General features: G+C 42.8%; 1 protein-coding gene across 5 annotated transcripts in view; it reads left to right on the top strand.

Annotated features, from left to right (window-relative positions):
• The window catches only part of CSAD (cysteine sulfinic acid decarboxylase), a 23892-nt gene extending 1559 nt beyond the window's left edge, over positions 1-22333 (top strand). The window contains exons 2-18 of one of the 5 annotated variants that reach the window (XM_081127533.1): positions 2438-2495; positions 9904-10050; positions 12323-12461; positions 12713-12849; positions 13137-13263; positions 13342-13432; positions 14232-14338; positions 14716-14831; positions 15340-15419; positions 15929-15983; positions 18844-18960; positions 19036-19100; positions 19388-19469; positions 19899-20098; positions 20239-20290; positions 20431-20520; positions 21455-22333. In XM_081127533.1, coding sequence (XP_080983659.1) covers positions 12724-12849; positions 13137-13263; positions 13342-13432; positions 14232-14338; positions 14716-14831; positions 15340-15419; positions 15929-15983; positions 18844-18960; positions 19036-19100; positions 19388-19469; positions 19899-20098; positions 20239-20290; positions 20431-20520; positions 21455-21628 — 1482 coding nt within the window. In that variant the 5' untranslated portion in view covers positions 2438-2495; positions 9904-10050; positions 12323-12461; positions 12713-12723 and the 3' untranslated portion in view covers positions 21629-22333. Of the gene's footprint in view, positions 1-2437; positions 2496-9903; positions 10051-12322; positions 12462-12712; positions 12850-13136; positions 13264-13341; positions 13433-14231; positions 14355-14715; positions 14832-15339; positions 15420-15928; positions 15984-18843; positions 18961-19035; positions 19101-19387; positions 19470-19898; positions 20099-20238; positions 20291-20430; positions 20521-21454 lie in introns of all 5 variants that reach the window. The other 4 variants (XM_081127531.1, XM_081127532.1, XM_081127534.1 and 1 more) reach the window with 4 other exon arrangements.
• The last annotated feature ends 1615 nt before the right edge of the window (positions 22334-23948 follow it).

The following is a 23948-nucleotide window of genomic DNA, read 5'->3' on the forward strand; positions in this document are numbered from 1 at the left end:
TGCACATGGGATTCATTTCCCTGATCATTCCATTATTTGAGCAAGTCCTTGTGCTCTTAGGATCATCATAAAATTGAGATAAAATGGACAAAGAGAACATCGTCATTGATGTTTCTATCTCTTTCTCTCCCTCTCCTTTCCTCTCTCTGAAATCAATAAAGATATATTAAAAAAAAAAATTAGGTCATTTATTTTAACAAATTCACACAACCAAATAATAAAAGGCAAAAAACGTTTAGTTACCCTCTCTACTATCCCATGCTACTGAAGGTAGTCATTTTTATCAATTTGGTATATATACCTCCAGGCTTTTTCTATGTTCATACAAAAATATATTTTTTTCATTCAGAACGTATTTTTTGGGCATTGTTTTTGTAAAATACCTGTTCATCTTTTGCCCCTTAAGGAAAAAATTAGATCATTCGTCTATTTCTTATTGACTGGTAGGAATCTTCTCTATGTTATATTAACTTTTTATTTGTCATATGCATCTAAAATATTTTCTCTTGGATTTTCATTTATCTTTCAACTTTTTTTTTCAGAGCAAAAGTTATGCTTTATGGAAAATATATGAAACATTCCTATATAGGAACAAGACAAGAATGTTTACCATCAAATTAAATATTCTACTACAGCTCCTGGCCACTCAAAAAATATCATCATTCTCACATAATATATTCATCTACAAAGAAAATTGATTGACAAAATAGTAAAACTAGTGAGTTCAGTAGCATGGTCAGATGTAAGATTAACAAACAAGTTATGTAATAAAATATAATAACAATAACCAAACATAAAAATGTCATAGAATAATCTCATTCACAATAAAAAAATCTGACATTTCTAGAAATAAATTTAACAAGAAACTGCAAGTCATATAGTATTTTTAAAAATCAGACTATTTTAGAGAAAGACCAAAAGGGCTTGGTTAAATGGGGAGTTTAACCATGTCCATTAGTAGGAAGACTTAATATCATAGAGACCAAAGTTAAATTCTAATTAAAACAGTACTTTTTCCCACAATGGTTTTTGCTCAGTTGTTAGAGCGTCGGCCTTTGGACTGAAGGGTCCTGGGAACGATTTCGGCCAAGGGCACATACCTCGGTTACCCTGGCCGGGTGCAGGAGGCAACCAATGGATGTGTCTCTCTCAGATTGATGTTCCTTTCTCTCTCTCCCTCTTCCATTCTTTCTGAAGAAGCAATGGAAAAAATACCCTCCAGTGAGGATTAAGGAAAAAACAAGGACTTTTCATGGAACTTAAACTTATTTTAAAATTTACATGGAAAGAAATAATTGCAAGGAGAGGAAAACCCATTTTGGAATACACTGAGTGGGTAGGATAATGAATGGGGAAAAATAAGGCCATCAGTTATCTTGAATCAATTTAATGGTGTCTTTCTTTACACAGACCTTTAAAAGTTTTACCTAGTGAAATTTGCCTGTGCCTTTTGGGTTTTTGTGACATGCTACCTCAAGATTATAAAAATATTTCCCTGTATTTCCTTCTGGTATTCTTATAGCTGTATATTTTTAGTTTATGTCTTTGTCTCAGCTGCAGTTTATTTTTGTGTATGGTAAGAGGTAATGAGAAATGCAGTACTTAAAAGGGACCAGTAATGTAGTGGCAGAGGTACTAGCTTAGAAGTCAGAAGTCAGCGACCTAGGCTTGCTCTCATATTACCTTCGTAATCTTAGACAAATGAATTCTGTCTGGTGCAAGAGCCCTCATCTTGAAAATGAGAATGAATAAATAAATAAATACCTTTTCAGGCTAATTTCTAGCATTACTGTGAGGAAATAATGAGAAGACTTTGAGAAAAAGAAAGAATCTTTTGCAAATTTTCTAAGTTTTCATTAATACAGATTTTTGGTTTATACAAATCAAATGTTAGTGGAGTGCAGTGTTACTTTTTTGTACTTAAAAATCATCGGTTGATTCACCAAATGTTTATTGAGTGCCTTGTGCAAGACCTTGGGGGAGGGGAGTGGAGAGTGGGGAAGATGAAAACTACCTCTTTTTTTTGAGTGCCTATTTTGTGTTTGGTACTTTTTTTAAAGAAGGATGAAAATTAGTCCTCTCCCCCCTGGAATTTACAATCTAGAAGGGTTCAAGGAAACACTGGGTCCTTAAAGAGAATAGGTGCTTCCCTATTAATGTGGATGTTGAGTCAGTAGACAGCATAGGATCGATCAGTGTTTTCATTTTCTAACAATAAGCCTGACTGAAAGTGCTTTAAGAGGCTACTCTAATCCCTTTGCACACAGGCCGGCCCCCTCCTGTGTGACCTTCGTTGACTTCCTTGATACACTCTTCTCTCAGGTCCACCCCATCATTTATTCAAACGGTATTGTAATGAATACCGATTAATGTTTTCCTACACCAGCTCTCTATAGCTTTAAGGAGAGCCTAAGTGTTGTTTTTTTTCTCTTTGGAGGCTACCCTGGGCCAATTGAGCAGCGTTCCCTGGCACTGCCTTTCCTTTCGACTCTGTGGTGAGCATGCCTTTATTTTACCTTCCAGTCTCCCTTCTCGCCTGTTAGCTGGCAACAAGTAAATACTCAGCCAGTGTTTGCTCAACTAGCTGAACCCAGTCCTCTCTCCCTGAGAGCCAGCTGGGCTGCATGATAAAAATGAGCAATATGTCATTCAGACCTTTTGGATGATAGTGGGCTGAAGAATTGTGAAATCACATGTACTGGGGTCATTCCTTGAGCAGGGCCCTTTGTATATTTTGGAACTCTTGTTGCCCCTTAATTCCTCCTTAATCTTTTTTTGTTACTTAAAAATAACTTTTATTTTAATTATATAAGTAATATGAAATTATCATGTAAAATTATAGAATATATAAAAATATATAAAACTATAGAATATATAAATAAGAAAATGAAAATTATAATTCCAATACCCAGAAATAACCACAGTTAATATTTGGAAGACTTTCCACATCTTTTTCAGCCTTTTTGCATAGGGAGTGACTGCTGGTAGGAATGGGGTTTCTTTTTGAGATGACGAAAATGTTCTGGAATTAAATAATGTGATTGATGCACAACTTTGTGAATAAATTTTTAAAACCCACTGAGTGTACACTTTAAAAGGGCGAACTTTATGATAAGCTGTTATTTTCTAAAAAATGCTTGTAGATGCATGCATACAGTATTGTCTTTTTTCTGAACTGAAAGTTACAATATTTATGTTCCTTTACTGCTATATGTTTCAGCAAATGTTTTCTAAGAATAAGAATGTTCTCTTAGCCCTGGCCGGTGTGGCTCAGTTAGTTGGGCATTGTCCCATGCACCAAAAGGTTGCTGGTTCAATTACCAGTCAGGGCACGTGCCTGGGTTGTGGGCTTGATCCCCGATAGGGGGTGTGCAGGAGGCAGCCAATCTTCTGCTCTCACATTGATGTTTCTCTCTCTCTCCCCCTTCCTCACTCTCTAAAAACCATTGGTGAAAAATATTTAAAAAGAATGTTCTCTTATATAACTACAATGCAGTGATCAAACTCAGGAAATTTAACACTGATAGAGTACTAATGTTTATGATGGCATTCATAGTCAGATTCCACCGGTTGTTCCAATAATGTTGTTCATAGCAGGTTTCTTCTTCCTTATGCAAGAGCTGATCTAGGATCGCACATTCCTTTTGGTTATAGTGTCTCTAGTTTCCTTCAGTCTGGAACAGTCCCTCAGTCTTTCTTTGATTTTTCATGAAATTGACATTTTTGAAGAGTACAGGCTAGTTATTTTGTAGACTGACCCTCAATATTACATAAGTGATGTTGAGTGTTTTTCAGTGCCTTCCGTCAGGAGGCCCATCATGTCAATCTGTCCCATTATTGGTGTTAGTGTTGATCACTTGGATAAGGTGGTGTCCACCAAGTTTTTCCACCATTTTCCCTTTAAAGTGTTTTTAAGAAAAGAATATTACAACATAGCCCAGAGGGAAAAAGTGAAGCTTTAGCCAAGTTTTAGTGTTGTTCTGATGTTTTTGAATGAGAGGAAGAAAGATGTAACATTTGAAGACTAAACAAACAAACAAAATCAGTCAAGGATGAGGAGGCAGGAGATCCATTAGAATCTAGGTCTGAGTAACCAGTAGAAGACGGTGCCATTCGCTGAACCAGGGAACCCAAGAAGAGCATATTTGAGAGGGCTGATAATGAGTTCATTTTTCGACACTGTTGACTGTGAAGTGCCTGTGAGACCTCCGAGTTAGGTAGGTGGCTTCATGGATCTGGCCTTAGGAAAGAGGTCTGGGATGGAGGAGTCACCAGCATGCAGCCCTGAGAATAGATGTGATTGTCTAGGGAGAGCTGCAGAATACTGATGATAGAGGTCCTAGGATAGACCCTGAGGGACTCTAGCATTTAAGGGAGGGCCTGAGGAAGATGAAAAGGCAAAGGAAACTAAGAAATGGTCGGGGTAGTCATATGGAAACCAGGGGGAAAAATATTTCAAGATGGGATGGCAAAATATGTCAGTGGCTCCAGAGAAGTCAAATAGGATAAAGATGAGATGTGTCCATTGGACTTGGAGGCAGGGAATTTCTTGATGACTTTGAAGGTGGAAACCACATTGTGGTGGGCTGAGAAAAGCGTGAGAGGAGAGGAAGTGAAGACAGGAAGTGGAGACAACTCTTAAGAAGGTTGGCTGTGAAGGCGAGGTGGCTGGAGTGGTAACATATTGTGAGAGGTTTAAACAATTAAAAATGCTGTGAGAGGTAGTAGGAAGGAGACTTGAAGAAATGAGGGGATAATCAAGAGGCTGTCTCTGAGGGAAAAGGAGAGAAGCCTTTAGACCAGCAGTTCCAACTTAGATATCTACAGGGCCAGGCAGGTAATGCAAATGGGTGAGGTGGGCTGGTGTAGACTGAGGTGAAACTGAAAAATTCTAAGGGCCTGTACGCAGTGATCTTGTGACGGGATTTTACACCCTTACCTATTGCCTTGCTCTTTCCAGTGCATCTTCACCCCACTGTCCTAGGGCTTGCTTTGGTCAACAGGATACGAGCAGGTGTACTCGATGCCAGGTCTGAGCAGAAGTTTTGAGAGTCGGTATTGTTTTCTCTGCCTTTTTCTCTTTTCCCTCTGCCATGAGAACATTGTGTCCCAGATAGGGGCTGCTCCTTCAGCCTGGGTCTTGGAATAAAGGCACACAAATCAGAGCTATAGTTAACCACCAGTGTAAACCATGAAAGAGAAATAAACCTCCTGTAAGCCAGTGGAAATTTGAAGCCATTAGTTACCACAGCAAAACTGACTAATACAGAAATTCAACTAAAATAAAACTATTAAAATATCACTTTTTACTTCTCAAATTAAAAAGAAGTGTACTTAGGCTGAGAACACAGCACTTTCATACACTGGTACCTCTATGATGTTGGCAGTCCTTATCAAGATTATAAATGCAGATGGCTATAATAAAAAAGATGACCCTGACTGCTATGGCTCAGTTGGTTGAGCATCCTCCCATGCACCAAAGGGTCACCAGTTTGATCCCCAGTCAGGGCACATGCCCAGGTTTCTGGCTTGGTCCCCAGTAGGGGGCATGCAGGAGACAGCTAATTGATTTTTCTCTCTCATGTCAATGTTTCTCTCTTTCTTCTTCCTTCCTCTCTCTAAAATCATAAAACATATTAAAAAAAAAGACAGACTATAACAAGTCTGGCAAGGATGTGGAAAAATTGGAACCCTTATACATTGCTGATGGGAATTTAAAATGGTGTGGGCACTTTGGAAAACAGTTTGACAGTTCCTCAAAAGGTTAAACATAGAATTACCATATGATCCAGTAGTTCCACTAGCAGGTATGTACCAAGAGAACTGAAAACGTATGCTTACACAAAAACTTGTACATTAATGTTCAGAGCAGGATTATTCACAATAGCCAAAAAGTAGAAACAACCCATATGTCTATCAATTGGTGAATGGATAAATAAAATGTGGTATATCCATATGATGGGATATTATTTATCCAGAAAAGGGAATGAAGTACTGATATACAACATGGATAAACCTGAAAACATGCTAACAAAAAGAAACCAGTATCAGAAGATCACATATTGTATATTTACATTTATATGAAATGTCCTGAATAGACAAATTCATAAAGGCAGAAAATAGATTAGTGGTTGCCAGGGAAGAGGGGAGTATGAGGAGTGACTACTAATGAGTTTCTTTTTGGGGTGGTGAAAATATTCTGGAATTAGATAGTGATGATAGTTGCAAAATTTTGTTATTATATGAAAAATCACTGTAAAATTTAAAGGAGTATGTTGATAGTATGTAAGTTATATCTCAATAAAGCTATTATATTAAAAGAGGAAATTCTATATATACTGATATAAGATTACCTATATAGTTAACTGAAGAAAAGCAAGGTGCAGAACTGATTATATGTTATCTTTTGTGTGAAAAGGAAGAAAATAAGAATATGTATTTGCATTTATTAGTATTTGCTTTAAAAACTAAAAGATTAGCCCTGGCCAGTGTGCTGGCTCAGTGGTTAGAGCATAGGCCTGTGCACTGAAGGGTCCCTGGTTCGATTCCCGGTCAAGGGCGAGTGCGGGAGGCAACCAATCCATGTGCCTCTCATGTTGTTTGTCTCTTTCTCTCTCTCTTTCCCCCTCCCTCCCTTCCACTCTCTCTAAAAAAACAATGCCCTCTGGTGAGGATTAACAAAAAATAACAACAAAAAATAAAAGGTTATCTAAGGAACTAATAAAAATGGTTACCTGTGGGGGTGGGGGTGGGAATGGAGCATAGGAAATGGGGCATATGGGGTGGGAATTAGATTTTCCACTATTCATTTATTTTACATATTTTGATTTTTGAATTGCCTGAATATATTGCTGAATTAAATATTTAAAAAATTTAAAAGAAACAATGAATGCAAAGTTGTAATAATAATAAAAGGGCAACTGCAACTGCAAGTGATCATTGCTATTTATTAATTTAGGCCCAGCGTTGCTAGGTCTTCTGACTTTTCACCAGAAGCTGGAAGTTTCAGTAATACTGACAATTATTTTTAATGTTTTAAAACGTACTGTGTAAGCCAAGCAAAACCTTGTCTGTGGTTGAGAGTTGGTTCACCATCTTCCAGTTGGTGACCCGCACTTTAGACTGTGAACTTCATGAGGGCAGGGCTTCAGTCTTTTGCTCTCCATTGTGCCCCTAGCAGCCACCGAAGTGCTTGGCGCCTACTAGATACTGAATAAATATTGTAGGAAGGAAAGGAGGGAGGAAGGATGGGGCAGGGGAGGGAAGGATCCAGAGTGCAGGAAACAAAAAGTTGAATAAGTTTTGATGACTTTATTTTCTCTAAGAAATTTGAAATGAGAGAGGGAAACGGCGAAGGTTGATAGGTCACTAATTTGAGAGATGTGGGGAAATTTTTAAATAGTTGGTATAGAGAATTGGAGATAGAGCTGAAAATAGAAAAATTATAATGTTGTCAGACAGTCTTAAGCATCCGGTTGAGCATAATCACAGCTGTTTTTTTCCTCTGAAGGTGGAGACTACCTTCTCTTTATTCTGTGGTGGAGAAATTTGATGTGAATTGATTCTCTCTCCTTTTGTCTATGACCCTGTTTGAGTTTGTTTTGTTTTATGTCCAGAAGTCTTCATTGTTCCGAAACAATACAGGGTGGGGCAAAAGTAGGTTTACTGTTGTGAGTACTTGAAACACAGAGTTTATTTGTGTATTATTACTTATTTATTGTATTATTTTCCACATGAACAACTGTAAACCTACCTTTGCCCAGCCCTGTATTATCTGTCTTTGTGTGGTCATTCAGTGGATGTGTTTATTTATTTATTTCAATGAATCAAACAGTATTTATTGACAAAGATTCAGAGTAGGCTCAGTGTGTGCTTTTATTCTGTTTTATAAAGCTATTTTCAGGGGTTTTTTTTCTTCTTTGATTTTTTTTTCCTCTTTTTTTTTCCTCTTTCTGTAACTTCTATTAGTTGACTATTGGGCCTTTTAGATTGATCTTCTAAAGTTCTTTTTTCTTTTATTGTCCATCTCTTTATATTTTTATCTTTCTGTATGATTTTTTTGGCTTTGTTTTCTTTGTTTAAAAAATATTCATTTATTTATTTAGAGAGGGAAGTGAGAGAGAGAGAAACATGGATTTGTTGTTCCACTTATTTATGCACTCATTGGTTGATTCTTGTATGTGCCCTGGATCAAACCCACAACCTTGGTGGAGGGGGACAGTGCTTTAACCAACTGAGCTACTTGGCCAGGGCCCCATTTTATTTCTAATTTTTCATTTCAGTTGTCATATTTTTATTTTATTTCTATTTATTTATTTAATTAATCTCCATCACCACTTATTCTCTCTATGCTCTCTTCTATATCCACCCACCCTCAGTTGTCATGTTTTTGAAATCCTAGAGCTGCTGCTGCTTCTCTGAGTGTTCCTTTTTAAGAGCAACCTATTTTTTTTTTTTATGGATGAAATACCTTTTTGCATTTTTGAGGCTTTCTTCTTCTCCCTGCATTTCTCTTCTTCCACCAAATGCCTTTTTTTAGTTTGTCTGTTTTTACCTCTGCGGTTCTTGTTAGGGGCTTTCTTTAAGTGTGTGATACTCTTTGGCTGTCTGCTCATATTTAAGAGGGAGACACTAGGCATATTGGAGAGCCCAAGGGCATGGATAGGTCATATTGACTTGTGGGCATCACTGACTGAATGGTGTTTTCTCTGGGGCTATTGAGGTCAGTTTCTCTAGAGAGGAATCCCTCCAGTCTCTTGGCCATGGAGGGTTTACCTTTGGCCACTGGTTCTGAATGCTGATTGGGAAAAAGGAGTTGATTCAATATGTAACTTCCTCCTAATCATCTTTAGTACAATGCATCATCCTCTCCTCCTGCTATGCCTAGTGTCCCTAATTCCAGGCCTTCCTATTTCAGTTTCTCTAGGAAACAAACCTGCTTCTTTGGAAGTAGGGGGAGGGGATTCCCTGGCCGAATGGGCAGGGGGGAGAAGAGTGAGGGTCTAAATGTTCCTTATACAAATTTTCATCTAATTTCCATATTTTTAGCTGTGCCCCTCCCTCCTGACTTTCAGGATAGCTAGTGTTTTTAATTCCTGAGCCTCTTTGGGCCTCTGCCCCAAGAACCAGATACTTTCCCATTGGCATAGCCCTCTGCAGACATACTGGTTTTGACTTTATGCCATTTGCTAAACCATGTGCCCCTTTTCATCTGCTTTCCATCTTCTACCATTCTTGACAGCTCTTGCCTTTTGTCTTTCTTCTCATTTGCTTTATTCTTCTGGAGTTGAAATTCTACTGATGCAAGTTTAGTGGGGTTTCAGGAAGGAGGAGTGGTAAACATATGTTTTTAATCTGCTGTTTTTAATTGGAATGAGCGCAGAGTCCGTGAATTTATAAGTGATACCAATTTGAATGGTTAGGTGGCTTTCACTAGCGAAATCCAGCAGTCCTGGTGCATCTGGTAAGAGAAGGGCCGGCCAGTTGGATTGGGGTTTTGCCAGGTGCGTTTGGTGGATGGACAGTAGGGCTGGGAGTTAAGGATTTTGGATCAAGAGTGGTTGAAACGATGGAATGTACAAACTATGTTGTGTAAGTGAAGGAAAGAAAGATATGAAGGAGTTGATGCTTATAGGAGTTTATGGACTAGAGATCCCATGAAGTCAGAAAAAAACTTGTGACTTGTGAAAAAATCAACATCTCAGCCAGGAGCTAAAAGCACTGTTCCTAGTCCTATTCATGTTTTTTTGCTTTACCATTCTGTATTGCGGGTTAATGTCCTTCTTGCTTTTACAAAGGAAAACTCCTGGCTGGAGGGGCTCTTCCCTCTCTCGGGTACCCGGGACAGGATTCTGTATGGCGAATGAGAGTAGTGATGCCTCACCTTCCTGTTTACCCCTGGAGGAAACTGGAGGGTTCAGAGTTTTCGCCTCCAGGTTTCATTTCTGAGAGGTGACTGACATGGAATGGACGAAGAAGGTGCCAGGTGGAGGTAGCCATGGTCTTTTCTGCAGACCCTCTCTTTAGAGCTTTGGGAAAGCCTCCCTCCAGGTAGGGGTCTCTCTTTCTTCACTGGTCATTTCCTTCTGGCAAACCCCTTGCGACCTGTTTTCTACTGGGCAGAGACAGGAAAGTCTTCCCTTGCCTGCTTGCTGTATCCAAGGGCCTGAGCTCCTATGAACACCAGCAGATGTCTTGGAGAATCTCTCTCTCTTTAAAGCCCTTATTTTCCAGAAACTGAGGTCCTGAGGTATTCTCACTCCTGGCCCAGTGGCCTTCACACTACAGCAGACTCAGTGCCTGAGAGGGCCACGCATGAGGCAATCAAGCGTGATGGTCAGGAGCAGGGCCTTCAGAGCCCGAGAGCCCAACGCATCTGGCTTCAAGCCCAGCTCAGCCACATGCTGGCTGCGTGATCTGGACAAGTTAAATACATAGTGTCTTTGAAATATCAGTTTCCTCATCTTCGATTTTTGGTAATAAACTTACCCCAAACAGTTGTGAAGATTAGAATAATACAGAGTGTGGCACATAGTGAGTACTTCCTTCATGGTACCTGTTTTTATTAGCCTCCCTTTAGCCTCTCAACCTAAACACCCCGCTGCTGCCGCCTGTCAGGGAAGCGGGTGTGAGCCCTGAGGAAGGATTGACTCCCATTCTGGAGGCTTGGGCCAGCTTCCTTACTTGCCCCAAACTCAGACTACTGAGGAAAAGTTTAAGGGTAGGACCACCAGGGTCCCTTGGACTTTTGTTTTCAACTAGTGTGGGTTCCAGTGGTTATTGACAGTGGATTACATATGAGCAGCCCACTTTAAGGTTCCTCCCTTTCCACATTTTCTTGATCCTCTTGTCCCCTCACCTGGGTTTTTTTTCCAGGCCTTGGTGTTTGCTCTTCTTTCCCTGGCCATCTCTCTGAACCTTCTGTCCCAGGGGTGATGGAGCTGGTTACAACGCTTCAGCTGCACCCTGACTCTCAAATCTGCTTTCCGTTCTAGCATCTCATCAGAGCTCTGGGCCTGACTGCCTCCCATATGAGTATCTGTAGTCCCAGGACACCTCCACTTAGATGAGTACTTTTAAGAAATAACCACTTTGCTTTCCATCCAGCTTCCCCTTTCTGCAGCCCAATTTCTTTCAGGGCCATGATTATTTTTCCAGTCACCCAGGCTTGAAACCCCAGGGTCATCTTTGACTCTTCCTTCTCCAACATAGATCCGTAAGCGTTGAATTCAGTGTAATCTAGTGAGTGGCCAAGGCTGCAGATTCCTCTGTGTGTCCTTTCCTACAGACACCATCCTATTTAAGCGTGGATCACCTCTTGCCTGGTTTATACCAACAGCCTGTTAATTCTTCTGCATCCTGCTGCTATACACTGGTCTGAGAGCATCAATTTCATCATATTTTTTCCTTGACGCAGAATCTTTCAGTGACTTCCCATTTTCTGCAGGATAAAATTTAGATTCCTTGGCCTGGCTGTCACTCCAGGCTCCCCATAATCTCGTGCAGCTGTGCTCCTGCATCACTCTTGCAGACCCTCCCTCCAGCCAGCTGGGCCCCTTTGCTGACCTTAGAACAAGCCATACTCATTCCCAGTGTAAGCTCATGGCATTCCTCCCCTACCCCTGCATGCCTCTCTTCCTCCCTTTCACCAATCTCATTTCTCCTGCCCACTTTCAAGATTCAGCTCCAGTCCCACTCTGATCTTCCCATCTTCAGCCTTCATCCATCTTCTCTTTTCCTGAATAACACTTGGGGTCAGCATCCAGCCATGCCCTGGGTTATAACTGTTGCATCTGTCCTCCCAGTGGGACAGGGAGGCTTTCTCAGTCCTCAGAACCTTGTCATGAATGCAGCTGGTGTTCACTTCAAACAGCCACTCCCTGTTTATTGAGCACCCTCAGCCTGCATGGCACAAGGTTACACTTGTTTAACAAAATGCTTCCTAAACGTAACCTCCTTTCCTTCCTGCTCTGGGAGAGGTCTTTAGAAATAGGGACAGTTCTGAAAAGACTGTGGGGCCTGGGATGCAGAGATCGCCCTGAGGCTTTTCTAAACCGTTTCACTTCCACTTGTCATTCTCAGGCTCCCTCCCCCCTCAGTCTCCCCTCCCCTTGCTCCCGTTTCCCTGCCAAACATCTCCCAGGAACCCCACTCTGGGCCCTTTGGTTCAGGTGGGAAGCCCCTCTGCTCCTCTTAACCCTGATGTTAATGTGGCATGTGTTTTTGCCTTTTATCTCATTTCCCCCTTCCTCAGGTCAGCGAATGATTATTCAGGGGGCTTAACCTATTGTCCCTATCCCAAGTCTCTGTACATTTTCTGTAGGGCAAGGTCATGAGAGTGATGTCATGGTCATGTGACTGCTGCCTATACCTCACTCCCTCTGCTTCGCTGGTCCTAACATTCTGAAAAGCAAATCGTGTACCCTGCCCCCGCCTCACGGGAACAGACACCTGAGCAGAAGGTATGTCTCTTGTTGCATTAGGTGGGCAGTGGCCACTAGATTTCACCTGCTCAGTGCTAACTGCCTTTTCCCCTCTCACCTGTTTCTACTGACTTTCTCCCTAGAGGCTGTCATTTACCCTTGTTTATACAGTGAAGGCTGGGACTGAGCTGCAGGACTGGGACCTTAGGCCCATTAAGGCGTTAGGGTTCTCGCTGGTTAGGTCCAGGTGACATAGGCTGAGTAGGGACTAACTCCTGCTCTGCTCACAGATTTTATCCTGATGGCTGACTCTAAACCACTCCTCTCCCTTGACTGGGACCCCGTGGCTGCAGAAGCCTTGCTTCGGGATGTGTTTGGAATTATTGTGGATGAAGTCATTTGGAAAGGGACCAGTGCCTCTGAGAAGGTGGGTCCTTTCTCCCTCTTCTTCCTGCCTATCAACCTGGCTCAGAATTTTGCTCCTCCTACAAGACTTCTCCCCAGACTTTATTACCGTCTCACTGGTGCCTCAGGGATTTTATACTGGGTCTTAACTGTGTTTATTTACCCTCATTCATGTGTTACTTTGAAAATAATCCTGACTTGTTGCTTTAAATGCATGTTGGTGGTGTCTTGTGTATACTGAGATGTGGTTTGGGCAGCCGGTCAATAGAGTGTCTAAGGGTCCCCAGAATCTCACGCTGCTTCTCCTAGGTCTGCGAGTGGAAGGAGCCGGAGGAGCTGAAGCAGCTGCTGGATTTGGAGCTGCGGGGTCAGGGGGAGTCACAGGAGCAAATCCTAGAGCGGTGCCAGGCTGTGATCCGCTACAGCGTGAAAACCTGTGGGTCCTGGGTTCTGGTGGGGAGAGGTCTAGAGTTTGTACCCAGCTCCACTCTGAGCCCCCTGTCCCCTTCTCCAGGTCATCCTCGCTTCTTCAACCAGCTCTTCTCAGGGTTGGATCCCCATGCTCTGGCTGGGCGCATTGTCACTGAGAGCCTCAACACCAGCCAGTGAGCCATGCCAAGGGCCCCTTGCATCAGCCCACCAAGGATATGGGTTTGCACAAGACATGCCCCGGGGGGGGGGGGGGGAGAAAATGGTTTTTGCCTCTGTCTCTGTTTTCTGGGAATCTCTGTTGGCAGTCTTTCTTTATCGCCCTTCAGGCTTCCTTTCTCTAAGCTTTCTCCTGCCTCCTGACCCTAGTTTGTTCTCATTCTTTTTTTAAAAAAATTTATTGATTTTTAGAGTGAGTGAGAGAGAAACATTGATTTGTTGTTCCACTTATTTATGCATTCATTGGTTGATTTTGTTTTGTTTTGTTTATCCTCACCCAAGGATATTTTTCCCATTGAGTTTTAGAGACAGTGGGGTGAGGGGGGAGATAGAAACATCGATGTGAGAGAGACACATCAATTGGTTGCCTCCCGCGCTGGCCCTGACCTGGGCTGGGGATCAAACCTGCAACCCAGGTATATGCCCTTGATCCAGAATTGAACCCATGACCCATTGGTGCGTGGGCTGACGCCTTAACCACTGAGCCAGACCAGCCAGGGCCATTGGTTGATTCTCCTATGTGTCCTGACCAGGGATCAAACCCACAACCTTGGCATATTGGGATGACACTAACTAGCTGAGCTACCCGGCTAGGGCCTGTTTTCATTCTTGCTTCCTTGGTTCTTTGTCTTCAACTCTTTCCTCTCTGTGGGCCCTTCCCTCACTCATTCTTACCACCAGCTCTGACTCCTCCGAGAACCTCACCTGGCAACCCTCCCTGTCCTTCCCCTGTCTCATTGTTCCTTCTCCTGGCAGGTACACTTACGAAATTGCCCCTGTATTTGTACTCATGGAAGAAGAGGTGCTGAAGAAACTCCGGGCGCTGGTGGGCTGGAGCTCTGGGGATGGGGTCTTCTGCCCTGGTATGTGAGAAGGAGGGTGTGTGTCTTTCTTTGGCCTTTTTAAAGGTTCCTCCTTCCCTACCATTCTCTTGCTCTAAGCTGGCAGGGAGGGGGCTCCAGCTGGGCTCTGGCCAAACCAGAAAAAGGCTGCCCAATACCCTGTATCCCTGTTTGCTAAACAGTCCATGGGATCAATGTTCAGCCCAGGATATGTAGAGGGGTAGTCAGGGGATCTGGATCCCCGGGCTGTTATGGGCTATCATGGCATTTGTAGAGACCTGGGAGTCAATCCGTTGTGCTTCTTTGATTAGTTCTTCTGGGTAGAGAGGTCAAGAGAGGCAAGCTCCAGTTTTGACCCACTGCCTCTCCCTCTTACCACCATCCCCTCCCTGTGACAGGTGGCTCCATCTCCAACATGTATGCTGTGAACCTGGCCCGCTATCAGCGCTATCCCGATTGCAAGCAGAGGGGCCTCTGGGCACTGCCACCCCTGGCCCTCTTCACAACAAAGGAGGTGGGGAAGAGGCACAGGCCTACCCTAGGCTACTGATTCTAATCCCTAGCCAGCTGAGTCCAAGATCTGTCAGGTCCTCTGCCTGCCCAGATCCATCTCCTCCAAGGCCAGCCTGCTCCCAAGCAAATGTGCTTCCTTCCAATCAAGGGGACTCCTATTCACCTTGCCTTCAGCCTGGGGGATGGGGAAGGGAAGGGGCAACCAGTGAGGTGGACACAGTCCACAGCCTTTCTACCTAGAGTGTGGTCCAGGGACCAGCAGCATCAGTATCACTGGGGCGTTTGTTAGAAATGCAGAATCTCAGGCCTCACTGTAGACCTATTGAATCTGATTCTGCATTTTAATCAGATACGCTGGCGATTCAAAGGCTCATGAATGCTTGAGAAGCCCAGGTCTACAAGGTCTCATCTATTACAGCTCACACTTGACTTTTACTAGTCTCTCTCCCCTCCCCAACATCCCTGCCCTCTCACCTCTAGCCTAACATGCTCTCTGCCTTCCTCCACAGTGTCACTACTCCATCAGAAAGGGAGCTGCTTTCCTGGGACTTGGCACCGACAGTGTCCGAGTGGTCAAGGCAGATGAGAGGTGATGGTCCTGTTCTTGTGGCCCTGACGGGGCTTGGTGCAGCATACCTTCCTACTGTCAGGAGCCCTGGCCACAGGCCCATGCCTCTGGTGGACTTCTCTACCCTCTCTCTTCCTGCATAATTGTCACTTCTGTCTCTCAGAGCTAGAGCTCCTGCCCTGTCCCCTGAGATGTCTACCCTTCTTAGGGAAAAATCGACATTGTGGCCTCTATTGCTAACCCTATATTACCCTGCTCTCAGTACTTCCTAGCCTAGAGAACTGATTACTTCTTCTTCTTTTTTTTTTTTACTGTTTTATAAAATTTATTTTAAAATCAATTAAAATAAAGAAAAATGCACTTAAACTGTCTTTTATAATTGCAGGATTGAATTTATCTGTGGTATTTTTTGCATGTGTAGATTCAAATTACTGTCTGAAGTCACTTGCCTTCCACCTGAAGAACTTTCTTTAATATTTCTTGTAAATCAGGTGCGATTACTTCTTTACTCACTTAATTTTCTTTTCCAGAGGGAAAATGATCCCTGAGGATCTGGAGAGGCAGATCAGTCTGGCCGAGGCTGAGGTGAGTGAGTGAGGGGCACTGGGGTGTGGAGCAGGGCGTGGAGCTGGGGTGTGTTTCTTTCCTGGAGGGTTCTTTGGGCTCTCCCTACTCAAGGCATCCCTCACCCCTCTCCTTGATCTCTATGCCCGCCTGCTCTTCTGGGAGCCTGAGGGGTGAGGACACCCTGTGGTCCTCTCAGGAACTCTGCCGAGACCCACAGGCAGGATTGGACCCCAACAGGCAGGAGCAGGACTGAGATGCTGAGTGGAATCCCAAGGCAGCACCACCGAGAGGGTGTTGAGGGCCTGAAGTATAGTGTGGAAGGTTTCTGTGAGCTGAGAGGGTCTGTGCAGAGGGAACCCTGGGAAGATGCACAGACCAGTGTGAGGAGTGCAGGCCGTGAGCAGTGGCAAATGTGGAGGCCCAGCCCCCTCCTCCACACTGGGCTGTGAACTGCTGTAGCCAGCTTGGGGGCATTTTGGCACTATATGTAAATTTTAAATGTATCTGTCCACTGATTCAGGATCCCACTGCTAGGATTTATTCTATAGAGCATCATCACAGTACTTAGAATTCTGTGCACTGGAGCTAAGCATAAAATTTTTAAAAAATTTTAATGTCCATTAGTAGATAAATTATGATACCATATCTGTGTGTCTCAGTTTCTTCCTTTGTAAAATGGGCATAATGTAGAAGCTATCACATAGGACTGTTGTAAGGATTAAATGAATTAATATATGTAAAGCATTTAGAGCCCATGAAGCACTGAATAAATATTAGCTACCATTATTGTTGTTGTTATTGGAGTACTATTAGACATTTAAAAGAATAAGGTGGGAATATATATACTAACATGAAAATACCTCCACTATATATTTAAGTTTGTATATATGTAAAGTATATATAGCAAATTGCAGTATAGGAAGGACAGTTTGAGCCTATTATTATTTGGAACAATGTGAATTTACTAACATATGGATGTTACCTCTGAGTAGCAATATGAGCAGCAATTAGAACAGTGGAGTAGACCCTGGCCCGGCAGCTCCGTTGGTTAGAGTATCATCCAGATATGCCAAGGTTGTGGGTTTGATCTCTGAGTATCATCCAGATATGCCAAGGTTGTGGGTTTGATCTCTGGTCGGGGCACATAGAAGAATCAACCAATGAATGCATAAATAAGGGGAACAACAAATCGATGTTTCTCTCTCTCTCTCTTTCCCTCCATCCCTCCCTCTCTAAAATAAAAAATAAATAAAACAGTAGAGTATTATTTTTATCGTATAAACTTTTTTTGGTAATAGCTTTATTGAGATATTCCATTTATATGCCATAGAGTTCACCCATTTATAGTGTACAATTCTGTGTTTTTAAAACATATTTACAGAGTTGTGCAGCCATCGCTACAACAAATAATATTTTCATCACCCCCAAAATAAACCCGGTATCTGTCTTCTAGAAATCAATCCTCGATACTCCCATACTTCCTTCCCATTAGGAAACTACTAATCTACTTGGGACTCTATGGATTTGCTTATTCTGGATTTTTCATTGAAATGGAATCATCCTATATGTGGTCTTTTTTGATGAACTTCTTTTACTTAGCATGTTTTCAAGGTTCATTCATGTTGTGGCATGTACCAGTTCTTCATTCTTTCTTATTGCTGAATAATATCCCATTGTATGGATATACCACATTTCATTTATCAGTTTCTTAGTTGATGGACATTTGGGTTATTTCCAGTTTGGGGCCATTATGAATAATTCTGCCCTGAACATTTGTGTACAAGTTTTTATGTGAACATATGTTTTTCATTTCTTTTGGCTATATACCTGAGAGTGGAATTGCTGAGTCATATGGTAACTCTGTATTTAACCTTTGAGGAACCACCAGACTGTTTTTAAAGTGACTGCTCCAGTTTATAATCCCACCAGTAGTGTATGAGGGTTCCAGTTTCTCCACATCCTCACTGACACCTGCTACTTCTCTTTTTATTATAGCCATCTCAGTGGGTGTGAAGTGGTATCTTGCTGTGGTTTTGACTTGTATTTCCCTGATGACTAATGATGTTGAGCATCCTGTCATGTGCTTATTCTTTTCTATTCTAGATATAAGGCACTTCTCAGATGTATGATTCACAAATATCTTCTTCCAGTCTCTAGGTTGTCTTTTCACATTCTTGGTGGTGTCCTTTGAAGCACAAAAGTTTTACGTTTTGATGAGGTCCAGTTTGTTTTTTCTTTGGTTGCTTGTGCTTTTGATACCATATCTAGGAAGTCTTTGCCTAGCCCAAGCTCCTATATTTTCATCTAAGAGTTTTGTAGTTTTAGCTCTTATATTTAGTTCTGTGATCCATTATGAGTTAATTTTTGTGTATGACATGAGAAAGGGGTTCAAACTTTTTAAAAAATCTTTTTAAATTGAATTTATTGGGGTGACGTTGGTTAATAAAATTATATAGGTTTCAGGTGTACAATTCTGTAACACATCATCTGTATATTGTATTGTGTGTTCACCACCCTAAGTCAAGTCTCCTTCCATAACCATTTATCATCCCTGTGCCCTCTTCTACCTCCCCCTACCCCCTTTTCCCTCTGGTAATCACCATACTGTCTGTGTCTTTTAGTAAGGCATTACATTTTTTTGAAAATCCAGACCTAGGTTTGGATTCCATCTCTGAAGCTTTAGCTTGGGGCAGGTTTCTTCTCACTTCTGAATCTCAGTGTCCTCACCTGCAAACTAAAGAAGGCAGTAGTACCTTGTAAGGTTGAAAGGGCCCAGGTCAGGCATGCAGAGAGTTTAGAGCTGGGCTCTAGCACCAGGCTCTGGGTTGCTTTTTGGATGACTGCACAGCCTCTTTTTTTCTCTGCATTGTTGCATCAGGGTGCTGTGCCATTCCTGGTCTGTGCCACGTCTGGCACTACGGTTCTGGGAGCCTTTGACCCCCTGGAAGCAATTGCTGATGTCTGCCAGCGTCGCGGATTGTGGCTGCACGTGGACGTGAGTGGGACTTAGGCCTGAGGGTGGGGTGGGCTGAGCTGAGGCCAAGCCCATGCTGTTCTTTCTGCTCCACAGGCCGCCTGGGGTGGAAGCGTCCTGCTGTCACAGACACATAGACATCTCCTGGATGGGATCCAGAGGTGCCTACTGGCCCTGCTCCCTGAATCCCACTTTTCAAATCCTAGATCCATAGAATAGTCATGGTCTTGGAAGCTTTAAATGGCAGTGGGGGAAGGAGGTTGGTGGGAGGGGTTTGGAAAGATGGTTGATTGGGGCTGGAGTTCAGATGGCAGACATGGCAATTCTCCCTGACTGCTGGGCTGGGGTGAGACTAAAGCTCCTTTACTGAGATCGGGAAAGGGAGGGGAGCTTGGTTGGGCAGCTTGAGGAGGAGCCAGCTGACCTAGCTTTGCTGTGCCTACCCCAGGGCTGACTCCGTGGCCTGGAATCCCCACAAACTCCTCACAGCAGGCCTGCAGTGCTCAGCTCTTCTTCTCCGGGATACCACGGTGGGTCTGCCCCTGCCCCTGGCCCGGTTCCTTCTCTCACCTTAGACCTTGTCTTCTTTTCTGTCTCGCCTTAGAGGGGGTCCTGGCCTTACTGTGTTCTCCTTACCATCTCATCTGAAGCTGAATATCTGTGACCACCCTAACTCCCTGTAGTGGGCTCTCTCACTGCCTCCATGGCCTGTCTTCATGCAAAGAAAAAAGTTTCCAGCTTGAAGTTGTAATTGAAGGGATCCTGGGTTGAGTTTGGGAAGAATTCTGGGTTTTAGGAGAAAACCCAGAGAAAGGGTTCTGAGTCAGCTGGCAGCTATCCTGTCAGTGCCACCTGGCCCAGGGAAAGGAATGGGTAGACTGAGCTAAGAAGTCTAATAAAGCGCTGGAGGAAACCTGGGTGGAGAGTGTGGGGTCTGACAGTCTCCCACTCACCCACAGAATCTGCTCAAGCGCTGCCACGGGTCCCAGGCCAGCTACCTCTTCCAGCAGGACAAGTTCTACGATGTGGCCCTGGACACGGGAGACAAGGTGGTGCAGTGTGGCCGCCGTGTGGACTGTCTGAAGTTGTGGCTCATGTGGAAGGCACAGGGCGGGCAAGGGCTGGAGCGGCGTGTCGACCAGGCCTTTGCCCTTGCCCGGTAGGAGTGGGGGCGGCTCTAGTTCTCCCCAGGTCCCTTCCCTGAAACTCTTTGCTGCTCTCAGTGCCTCTCCAGCTCATTCTCTTAGTCTCTTGTTTTCTTTCCCCCTCCTCCTATGATTTCTCACTTTCTGTTCGAAGGTACCTGGTGGAGGAAATGAAGAAGCGGGAAGGTTTTGAGTTGGTCATGGAGGTATGACCTGTGCTCTTTGTTCCTATAGCCCCCCCCCAGCCTGTCCTATACACAAAGCCCTGAGGGAGGCAGAGGAGCAGTGAGAGGGGACAGTCTTCCCCCTCCTTAGCTCACACCTTTCTCATCCTCATTCCTCCCAGCCTGAGTTTGTCAATGTGTGCTTCTGGTTTGTGCCGCCCAGCCTGCGGGGCAAGCAGGAGAGCCGGGATTACAGCGAAAGACTGGCCAAGGTAGGCTTTCCCTTCCCTGCTGCTGCGCTTGACCCAGTTGAGGAAACTGACGCAGCTGGTGCATTTCCGCCCCCTGGTGGCTGTGGGTGGCATAGTATGTCCCTTTGCTGGTCTCTTGCTCCAAAGGTGGGAACATGAACTGGAAAACACCAACTTGTCTTCATTTCTTTGGGGATGGGGATGGAGAATAAGGTATGTTTCTGGAAAATAAGAAAAAGACAGAGAGGGGCATTACAGGGTAAGTGACCAGTGTGCATAGACCCCTGTGCTGGGAGTTCTACTGGGAGCTCGGGTCCAGGGCAGAGATGTGAGGCAGACAGATCATGGAAGAGCTTTACTCACTGATCCTGGGGACAGAACAACCCAGTAAGGCCAGTCCAGACATGCCTCCTGGAGGTGAAGAGATATGTCATTGGTCCCTAAGGATAGGTTGGTAGTAGGTGCTACAGATGATCTGAAAGGACAAGATTGTTCTTGCCCTTAAGGAGTTATATTAGGAAAACAAGAGTTACCTCTTTGAAACCAATGTGTTCAAGGAAATCTTGTAAATATGCATGTTAGATTACAGAGTACAGAGCAAAAATATTACAGGAATTCAGAGAGGGGGAGAAGGTGTTAAGGATGACAGAGGGTTGAAGTTAGACTAAAGCAGTGTTGTGAATCAGGGAAAAGTCAGGATTTGACAGAAAATGGCCCATGTGACAACTTGGAGATAATAGAGATAGGGAATAAAGCAGATGGGAGAGAAGGCCAAGCAGGTTGTATGTGGTGGAAAAGGTAAACTGGGCCATGGTAAGGATCAGAGCAATGAGTGCTGACTCCGGAAGGTGGCTGGGTGGAAGGGAAATGCATCTTGAGTAACCCTATGGCCAGGAAGCCACCCCAACTCTCACCTGACCCCAGACTGCAGCTGGACACTGTACCCCTTCCACAGGTGGCCCCAGTACTCAAGGAGCGCATGGTGAAGGAGGGCTCTATGATGATTAGCTACCAACCCCATGGGACCCGGGGCAACTTTTTCCGAATGATCGTGGCCAACCCCGCGCTCACCCAGGCGGATATGGACTTCCTCCTCAATGAGCTGGAACGGCTAGGCCAGGACCTCTGAGTCTCCTTCCTTTTCACTGTTGGCCTTGACACCTCCTTCGCCCTCACTGGCTCTGTGTCTTCCCTCTCTGTGTTCTCAACACCAATCTTTTTAGGAAACAGTAGATATAACAATGTTTATATCCTTCAACCTATTAACTCTCCCATTAAGCATTTAATATTAGGAGAATGTTTAATAAGCTATAGTATATCCTTATGATGGAATGTTAGTTTGCCTTTAGAATTATGTTTACAAAGAGGGTTTATATTGATATGAGAAAAAAATAACTTTAATATAATGTTATGTTGAAAAATCTGGATGTAGTACTTTATATATAGTAATATCTGAACTATATTTAAAAATACATAGAAAAAGATTGATGAAATATGCCAGAATGTTAATAGTTTTTCCTCAGATGGTATTATAGGCAATTTAAGAATTAACTTCTTGCCCTGGCCGGTGTGACTCGGTTGGCTGCTATTCCATGCACTGAAAGGTTGCTGGTTCGATTCCAGGTAGGGGGTGTGCAAGAGGCAGCCGATCGATGTAACACTCTCACGTCAATGTAACACTCTCACATTAATGTTTCTCTCTTCTCCCTTTCTTCCTCTCTAAAAAATAAAAAATTAAAATTGACTTCTTTATGCCTTTTGTGCTCCCTCTTTTTGTTATATAATGAACATACACATTACTTTTATAATAGAAAAATAATAAAGTTAAAATTTTAACTATATTATTTTGGTATGTTTTGAAGTTTGTTACTTTTCAACCAAATAATGGAGAATGCAAATTAAGTTTTTTTAAAAAGGCTGGTGAAAGATAGAAAAATTTTATCCCAAAATCTTTAGTAGGATCTAAAAGACCAAAACTGGAGTTACTCTAAAATTAATTGTACTTTAGTGACATTGAAACAAAATGGGCACTGACTGTATCTTAAGACCAGAGCCTTGTTCACTTATTCTTAAAAATCCTCACCAAAAAAGAAAAAAATGAATTTTATCCTGTAATTTAAACACAACCCAAGTTTAAAAAAAACAACCATCCAGACCACTGTTACGTTGTCTGTTATTGCTACTGTCTTACATAAAAACATTCATTTTACACTTACAGTTCCTGGCGGTGTTGCTCAGTCACTTTTTGGGAAAGAGGTGTTTAGTTACACAAGTTACTAAGGAAAGTGGCAAGTTTACCAGAACTTTCTGTTATTTCCAATTCCTAAAAATACCATTTATGAAAACAATAATATGGTCATGTAAAAGTCATCCAAAGTTATTTGCAGAGGCAAATACAAACTGTCCAAACCATAGCAAAAGAATATCCAAATTGCAGGCCTAATTCTCTTGACCATTTTGGGGAGAAAAAACCATTTCTATTCATAAATTATTAATAATTCCCCTATAAACTTATTATTCTTGTTACAAATGGTATTTTAATATCTTCCAAATAATAAAATCAGTTTGAGAGTATTAGTAATTTGAACTCCAAGCTCTAATCTTAAATCTATCCATACATCTACAAAATAACTTATAATAAAAAAACCCAAAAAACTAAAAAAAATCCTTATTTTCAACTCAAAGCAAAGCCAGAAAGCACAACTAAAAACAAAATCTTCATATTCCTTGAATCATCTCCATTTGAGAAATATTTTTAAGAGAAGGAAGGCCAGAAAGGGCATAAAATCAGTTAATCACCAATTTTTCTCCAGCTTTATAAAACTGATGCTTCTTTGTTCCCAAAATTCAGCCCCAAAAATCTCTGGATATAATATTACAGTCCCTCTTTTGCTTCCTGTCTGTCATTGACATTTACTGATCTCTTGCTCTGTGTAATTCTTTTCTCCCTTCAAAGAGCTTAAGACTTAAGCAGTCACCCCTCAACCTAGGCACATCCCTGCTCAAGGGCCATCCCTTCTTGCCTCAGTGCTCATTCATCTACAGGGTCCTTGAATATTCTACTTAAAATTATATTTTCACCCTCTATTCTTGCATTTGCTGATTCCCTTATCTGTCCTGTTTTTATCCATAACATGGATAAGGATCTGACATGCTCTGTATTTCAATTATTTTCTGTCTCACCCAACTAGAATGTAAGCTCTTAGAGCAGAGGTTTTGTATCACTGCCTCATAAAATGGAGTTGGGTACTTACTAGGTGGGTGAAGTTGAGTGAGTGCTTAATGATCTCCAGGTACCATTGACTTGCTGTCAGTCACACAACTTTATTATTTATTTATTTTTAAAAATACATATCTTTATTGATTTCAGAGGGAAAGGGCGAGGGGGGAGAGAGAGTTGAAACATCAATGATGAGAGAGAGTCATTGATTGGCTGCCTCCTGCACACC

The sequence above is a fragment of the Miniopterus schreibersii genome (genome assembly GCF_964146895.1).
Source record: "Miniopterus schreibersii genome assembly, chromosome: 2".
Lineage (NCBI taxonomy): Eukaryota > Metazoa > Chordata > Mammalia > Chiroptera > Miniopteridae > Miniopterus > Miniopterus schreibersii.